At 33.4% G+C, this 8,025-nt stretch overlaps 1 protein-coding gene across 1 annotated transcript; it reads right to left on the bottom strand.

Annotated features, from left to right (window-relative positions):
- Positions 1 to 1,482: 1,482 nt before the first annotated feature.
- LOC111421002 (zinc finger MYM-type protein 1-like) lies at positions 1,483 to 2,256 on the bottom strand. Its single transcript, XM_023054107.2, has one exon. It carries the CDS (start codon positions 2,254 to 2,256, stop codon positions 1,483 to 1,485), a length of 774 nt encoding a protein of 257 aa, XP_022909875.2.
- Positions 2,257 to 8,025: the final 5,769 nt, after the last annotated feature.

The following is an 8,025-nucleotide window of genomic DNA, read 5'->3' as shown; positions in this document are numbered from 1 at the left end:
AGGTAATTTTTAAGGAGAAAATTAAAAATGGTTTTAAATTTAACGAAAATCTATCCATGTCAATACGCCTAATATCATTGATTATACTACTAAACAGGGCCGGCGCGAGGCTTTTTTACGCCCTAGGCCAAACTGTCCTATCACGCCCTTTGATTTGTACAATATACAGCACAGAATACAGAATCATTTTCTATGTAGTCCAATTTAATGAACTAATAGCATAAATAAATCGTTAAAATATGAATAGGAAAAGAAATTTAAAAACTCTTTATAAAGAATAACATTGTCTAATATTTTATTAATACTAAAACATAATCGTATCGTTACTTCCAACAATATTAACATTTACGTCATAACATTGTAGATTTCACAATTCCCTTTGAAGGCAGGCCACAATATTAAAATGCTACTTTGCGTGCTTTCTCTTGTGCAAATAATGAAATTAATTCACAGAGGTCCAGATTGTAAGCCAGTTCTTGCTCTATTGATATTGTCGCTAATCCCTAATTACTAATCTTTCTTCAGTCATCGTTGAGCGCAAGTACGTTTTAATTAATTTCAATCTAGAAAAACTGCGCTCTCCATTTGCTACAGAACAGGGAGAGTTAATAAAATCCTTAACGCGACGTAAATATTAGGAACGCTATTCTGGAGATCATGCCTTAAAATGAAAAGAAGAACTTCAGATGGGCCCATTACTTTTGGAAGTCTTCGAGACACACTTTGAAGTTCCTACCATAAGTCTTCTCCATCAGTGTCTTTACAGGAATTATGCGTTAAGGCACTTTCAAACTTTTTGCATTGCATAAGAATATCAGCTTCGTTTTTATCCTTTAAGTTAAAAATATCGTAAAGAAACCCAAATAAAGCACAATACTCTTGCATTTGATTAAATCTTTCCTGTATTGCATTTACTGCATTATTTATAATCATATAATAGAATGATATTTTATAGTTTTGTTTGGGATCTTGTATTGATACACCTTCGGCTTCATAATCAAACTGTTTTTTAATTTTCCTTCGCCTACTAGGTGCATTAGGAAAATTTGCATCAATATCGAGTTCGTTTACCAGAAGTGTAGCATCTGATAAATTCTTTTCGAAGTTTTCATCTGATCGACAACTTACAAGATAATTCTTTGTAACTTCCAGCTGTTTCGTACATGCAAATATGTCTGCATTCTTATTTTGCAGTAATTTGCTTGTAATGTTGATTTCGAAAAGAATATTGTACCACGTAATAAGTGACACTAGAAATTTAAATGTACTTATACCATCTGCAATTCCTTTTGCTTCCACGCGCATCGATACGGCTTTCCCAACGTGTATCACTCAGGGGTTTGATAGTTAAATTTGCTGCATGTTTTTGAAGAATGTGCCAACGTTTTGTAGAACCAGCGAAAAAAGTATAAATTTTTTGTACAATGTTAAAAAAACTTGTAGCCTCTAGGGAACAGCTCACAGCATCATTCACCACTAAATTCAAGAAATGGGCATTGCATGGAACAAAAAATGCGCGTGGGTTTTTTTAATGATTATTCGTTGAACTCCATTTATTTTGCCCTTCATGTTGCTTCCGTTATCGTACCCTTGCCCTCGTAAGTTATCAATTTGTAATCCTAATTGTTCGAGTTCATCCACGATTGTTTTTGATATGAAAGCACCTGTTGTTTCTTGTAGTGGCACAAACCCAAGAAAATGCTCCCGTATGACCACGTCAGGTTGTTGTGTTTCTTCATCCATTACATCAACAAATCTTATTATAATTGTCATTTGTTCCGTATGACTGATGTCAGGAATACAATCCAATATGATTGAATAATATTTGGCTAATTTAGCACAATTCAAAATTTTTGCTCTTACAGCTCGTGATAGCAGTTGTATAAGTTCATTCTGAATATCCTTGCCGAGATAATGAACAAATAATTTAGCATCTTTAACTTTTTGCAAATGTTTATTCATGACTGGATCGAATAATGCAAGATATTCAATAAATTTTAAATAGTTGCCGTTATTATGGTCATATAATTTATCCTTTGAACCGCGAAAGGCCAAGTTTTGTCCACCCAGAGTTCTCACCAAGGCTATTAAACGATGTAAAATTTGTTTCCAATAGCTCTCCTGTTGTTTAATTTTCTTTTGGTGCATGGCGTCAATGGTTTTATTTTCACGTAGGCGAACATCTGATTCTCGATAAACTTGACAATTGTCAATGTGATTTACATTGCGCTCATGGGAAGAGAGGATGGTGCTCATGTTTTTCCAGTCGTTACTTCCTTCTCGGCACAGTGAGGTATATGCAGATTTTTGTTTTTTCTTGAATAACTTGCAGTAAAAACATACAACTGTGTTATTTGATGGAGAATAAACTAACCATTTCCTTGGTATTTTTTCTCCATTACACATTTGTCTATTGAAGTGAACCGTGGTAAACCTACGGTTGTTTTTATCTTTGGGAAACTGTCTTGGAATATTTTGTTGAGGGCCGCGTGAGACAATCATTTGTCACAAATGATCATTTATAGAATCAGGCCAGGTACCAGGATCGTCATAATCAATGGAAACGTATGCCGATATATTTGATGTTCCTTCATCCTTTAAATTTTCACCGTGTACTGTTTCTGTTCCCTGCTCCGTAGTAGAAGTACTGCATTCACTTGTCTCTGTTAGAATATCCGTATTTTCTTTATCTTCTCTTTGAAGAAAAACAAGGAGAGATCTTTTTAATTTGGCACTTTTTTTCTCTTTTTCCGCTTTCCGTTTTCGGTTTTGCGACCCAGAAGGTCGCTTAGGCTTACTAGCATCAGCCATGACAGTGCTATTGAAAGAATACTTTGATTATTCTTGAAAAGCGAACATCACCTATTGCAAGTGGTATTCATAGAACACTTTTGGAGGAAGACATCGATAGGTTTTTAACAGAACGCAGAACACCGTAAACGACATTGAGAAAAATTTACAAGAATCGATTTTTTAACTGCTTTATCTTACAGCATGTTTTTTTTGTGGGCAAGAGGTTTAATGAGTTTTCATTGAAATAAGACAGTTATTAAAAAACAATTGTTGTGAAATTTTCTCAGTGTTGTTTATGATGTTCTGATGTTTTAAAAATCCGTCGATATTTTAACTAATTTTAACGTCATAATATTTTCACACTTACCAAATGTTTTAAATCACAACACAATAACAAAGGTTTTTTGGAAAAATGCGATCCGACTACACGTAGAACTACTGCTAAATTTTATAGGTTAGCTATTTAATTCTAGTGACATTTCTTGCGTTGACGGTGGTACGTATTACACTGGTATTCCGGGGTTCCCGTGAAAGCAATAGGAAGTAAGGTTATATTTATGTCTACTTCCTTTAGAGACATTAGAGACCATTAGAGAATGTAAAAAAGATCAGGCAATACACTAATTGAAAACCACGTTAAAATTAAAAATATTATACATAGTCCTTATAGTCCGGTCGAGTATGTAATTCGTACAATTGTTAAAGGTTGCCTAATACAGTGGTCGCTTTTGTTAAAAATTTGGCCCAATTAAGATTAATTTAAGAAAGTGTAAAACTTTTGGCTTTTTTTCTCGTGCGCCAAAATTTTGCGCCGCCCCAAACTCGCGCGCCCTAGGCAACCGCCTAAATTTCGCTTATGTCACGCCGGCCCTGCTACTAAAAATATCAACCTTACTTTTGACATATTTGTAATCTTCATTAAAAATCCTTTAAAATGAGTGCAAACACGACATATTTATCTTTAATATTAATGAAGTTATGGTCAAATTCCGGTTAAGAATGTCAACCAATGGGCTGCGGAAGACATTATAAGCACTGATACGGTGCTATCAATGCCGTCATATTTGGCGGTATCACTATCAGTGATTAGTACAAAAACCTTCAAAATTATGTTACGTTAAATCATCATATATTATTTTGGTGTCTAGTATCTCCGGTATTCGGATTTCCCATTCTTTCTGACTCACCCTGTATAGAACTCCCACAAAGACCGAAAAAAATAGTAAACCATGATTTCAAAGCATTACACCAAAATAGATTAGCAATAAAGAAACAAAAATACGAACATTTACAACAATTAAAATCAGTTTTGCCCCAGGACTGTTGGAGTTATTTTGAAAATTTACCCCATTCTTAATTTTGACATTGACTTTTTTAATTTATTATATTAGATTTATTTAATATTTATTATGTAAAATAATAGGTATTATTGTTCTAATAAATGTCACAAGTATACTTGTAATACCACGTAAGTTTACTTTTTTTAGTTTCAATACCTCGTATGTCCTAAACTCCATATTATATCAATACTCTATCTACAAATATTTTAACAATTAAAAAGAAACTTTTTTCTTTATTGTTTAACCAATTTTCAAATCAAATTTTACATTTTTGATCAAATAATTACGTTTTTTTTACGTCCTGTAAAGTTCACATTTTTGAGATACGTATTGCTAATATACAGGGTGTTCAATTCAAAACTTTCCACCTCAATTTCTGTAAATCCGGAAGTTTAAAAAGAAAATCGTTGAAATAGGTAAAGAATAAAACCAAGGACTGGTGTGAAGTTATCCATAAATCCCAGCAATAAACTTAAAACATTAATAATTCCGTAACCAATACGATTTGGGTAACCAAATTTCACACACAGGTCACTCTTACCCTGAAGAACCACTCCCATTTGGTAAAAAAAAATTTTTATCAATTTTCAAAACACCGTAAGCCCTAACGGGTTTCGAGAAAAAAAATCAGTATTATAAACCGCTGATGGGACTTTAGGGGTGAATTTGACCCCGATGGGCACTTCTGAAATTTATGAAATTTTAGGATGGTTTAGAGGATGCCTTTAGTAATTTAAATCAACCATCCAAACACCGTAAGGTATAACGGTTTTCGAGAAAAAAAATTTGTTATTAGACACTATAGGCACACAGCGCGGCGCGGACTTTGGGGGTGAATTCGACCCCGTTGGGCACCTCCAAAATTGATGAAATTTTAGGATGATTTAAAGGATGCCTTTAGCGATTTAAATCGACCGTCAAAACACCGACCACGGCTTCCGAGAAACAATTTCGTTATTAAATTGTACACGTATGTAGAGCAGATAGTAGGTGCCTTTAGCGATTTTAATAGATTATGAAAACTGCGAAACTCTTAATATTTCATGGAAAAAATAAATTTTGTTAAGAAAGGCATTTTGTAGTTTTATGGGCTTTTAGTCGTTACTGGCAAAAGATAAGAACTCCGCCACGTGCAGTTACAAAAGGCGCAGGTATTAAGGAAAAAATATGTCCATATTTTTTGCATTATAAGTGCATTCCGGGAAAATAGTTGCCGACTTATTCGGTGTTGTTTTAGAGCGTCATACACATTTTTTAGATTTTGCCAGAAGGGTGAGGAATAAACTTATAATATATAAAGATTCCTCAGCTATTGCAGAGATCAGCTGTTCTAGTCATCTCGTGTTAAAACCAGTGACCAGTGAAGATGTCGACGAAATTACTGTTTTTGGGCGATAGTAATTTTTGCCGAATGCTACGTACTAGAAGTAACTACAAAGTAAGTATTTGTTCTAACAGATGTGAAATTAATTCCTACTAATGTTATATATTTTAGGACGACAATCAAAACAGTCAAGCAACGGAAATTATTTCCTCGACTTAGCAGTATGACCGCCTACTGCTAACAATACTAAAACTTTTGCGGCGCGCAAAGTGTATTCCAAAAACATGTTCCCCTTGGTTTTGTCGAGATATTGTTGAACGTCATATCGTTATAATGATAAGAACTAAAGATATACTCCATAAAACATCACCATCCCAACTGAAGTCCCAATATTCTCACCTCTTCCGCTTCCTTCTTTCCTTAAATCCTAAAGGAATACAAATTTGCATAATTCCTCCCTGCAAAAACTTCGAGTCTGTGAACGTAAGATATTATAACTTCTATGTCATGCTATAAATAAATACTCTCCATGCCTTTATAGGAAATCAATCATTACATTCGACGGTTTTGTGCTGAAAAGCAAATCAATTGTACCGACATTAAAGCAATTGTTAACACAACCATGATAACAAAACGTAAAAATGTTTCTTTTCTTATGTATTTAATACAAATTTCTACACAGGGATGGCATTTACTTAAATGAACAAGGGTTGGAAACGGTCTGGAACGCGGTAGCAAGTAATTATAATCATATTCTCAATCCATTACACAATTTAATTATAAGTAAAACAGACCATTAATATAATAAATTTCTTTCTCTATCAAAAGTTTTTTTTCTATCACAAAAGTCCACCCTCCAAATCATCCTAAAATTTCATCAATTTTGGAGGTGCCCAACGGGGTCAAATTCACCCCCAAAATCCGCGCCGCGGTGTATACTTATAGCGTCTAATAACAAATTTTTTTTCTCGGAAACCGTTATACCTTACGGTGTTTGGATGGTTGATTTAAATCGCTAAAGGCATCCTCTAAATCATCCTAAAATTTCATAAATTTTAGAAGTGGCCATCGGCGTCAAATTCACCCCTAAAGTCCCATCCGCGGTTTATAATACTGATTTTTTTTCTCGAAAACCGTTAGGGCTTACGGTGTTTTGAAAATTGGTGAAAATACTTAGAAGTGTGTTCTATTATGTAGTAGAATTTCGTTTAATTCGAAGGTGCCCATCAGGGCGAAAACATCCCTTTTTCGGGGGTGAGGGTTGAAAAATTTTTTTTTTACCAAATGGGGGTGGTTAGCTGTTCTTCAGGGTAAGAGTGACCTGTGTGTGAAATTTGATTACCCAAATCGTATTGGTTACGGAATTATTAATGTTTTAAGTTTATTGCTGGGATTTATGGATAACTTCACACCACTAACCAAGGGGGACAACTTTTTATGCAAAAATTGACTCACTCACTTCAACCCCCCGCCGCCAGAAACCAACCCCTTAAAAATCTTAAATGGAAAGGGGTGTCAAGTGATACCTCATTTTAAAGGTCTTTTAAGGTACAACATGTTAGTATTTTTTTTTTTTTATTGATCGATTCGTTTTCGAAATTTTTGCGAAAATCTTTGTTTTGTATTTCCCGCTTTAATTAATATTAAAAACTTTAATCACCTTCTTAAAAGCAACAATAAGTAATCTTTTATTATTAATTTATAAAATTAAATTACCATGTTCGTTTTTACAACGACCATTAAACCTTTATTATTTCGGAGCAATCGGAAATATTTAAGAAAACTAAACACGTATAATTATGAATTAAACTAAATTTCATTGAAAGTATTTTACATTAAACCTGTATGAAAATTACTCTTGACTCGAATGGCCAAAAAAAGGAAAAAAAGAGACGAAATTTTTCTCTTTCTATAAACGAGTTATAGGCAGGCTCACAGTGCGAGAAAAGAATAAAATAAAAGTGCAATTCTAAACATAAGTTTATTTGGTTATTACTTAAACAACTTTGTGTTATCCACTTATCAAGGTTATTTAAATAAAACAGCAATAATGGTTTACAGTTTGCAGGAAAGGATTGAAATTGTATTAATGTATGGATCCCAAAATGAATGTGCTCGACGAACTGCCGCAGTTTTTAATAATAATAATGATAATTCACTTTATTGCCCAACAAAGATCAATTACAGGACAATATTACAAGAAAAAGAAAATAATAATAATAATAATAATAATGTTTATTAACCCATAGCACCATTATAAACCCCAATAACAAAATACTTAAAAACTAAAATAAAACCAAAATGAAATGCCATGAGTTAAAAAGGACCACGTCAGCATTCCCAGTGGGTCAGCTGTTTTTCATTGGTCCTTTTTCTACATTTTGTATAAATAAACTTAAACTTCATGACGGCAAACGGAAATAGAAAGACTAGTTGTTACCAAAAACTTAAAATTAATACCAATTATACATAATAGTAAGACTAGCTTTCTAGTAAATAAGAAGAGCTAAGACAAGAAAAGGAGAAGAAACACGAAAAAACAATAAAAGAAAGAAAAAAGAGAAAAAA

The sequence above is a fragment of the Onthophagus taurus genome, chromosome 5 (assembly GCF_036711975.1).
Source record: "Onthophagus taurus isolate NC chromosome 5, IU_Otau_3.0, whole genome shotgun sequence".
Classification (NCBI taxonomy): Eukaryota; Metazoa; Arthropoda; class Insecta; order Coleoptera; family Scarabaeidae; genus Onthophagus; species Onthophagus taurus.
The sequence above is the reverse complement of the archived record's forward strand: the minus strand, read 5'-3'. Positions and strand labels throughout refer to the sequence as shown.

Excerpts from the sequence above, each read along its gene's own strand:
- LOC111421002 (XM_023054107.2), bottom strand. The coding sequence starts at position 2,256 with ATGAGCACCATCCTCTCTTCCCATGAGCGCAATGTAAATCACATTGAC.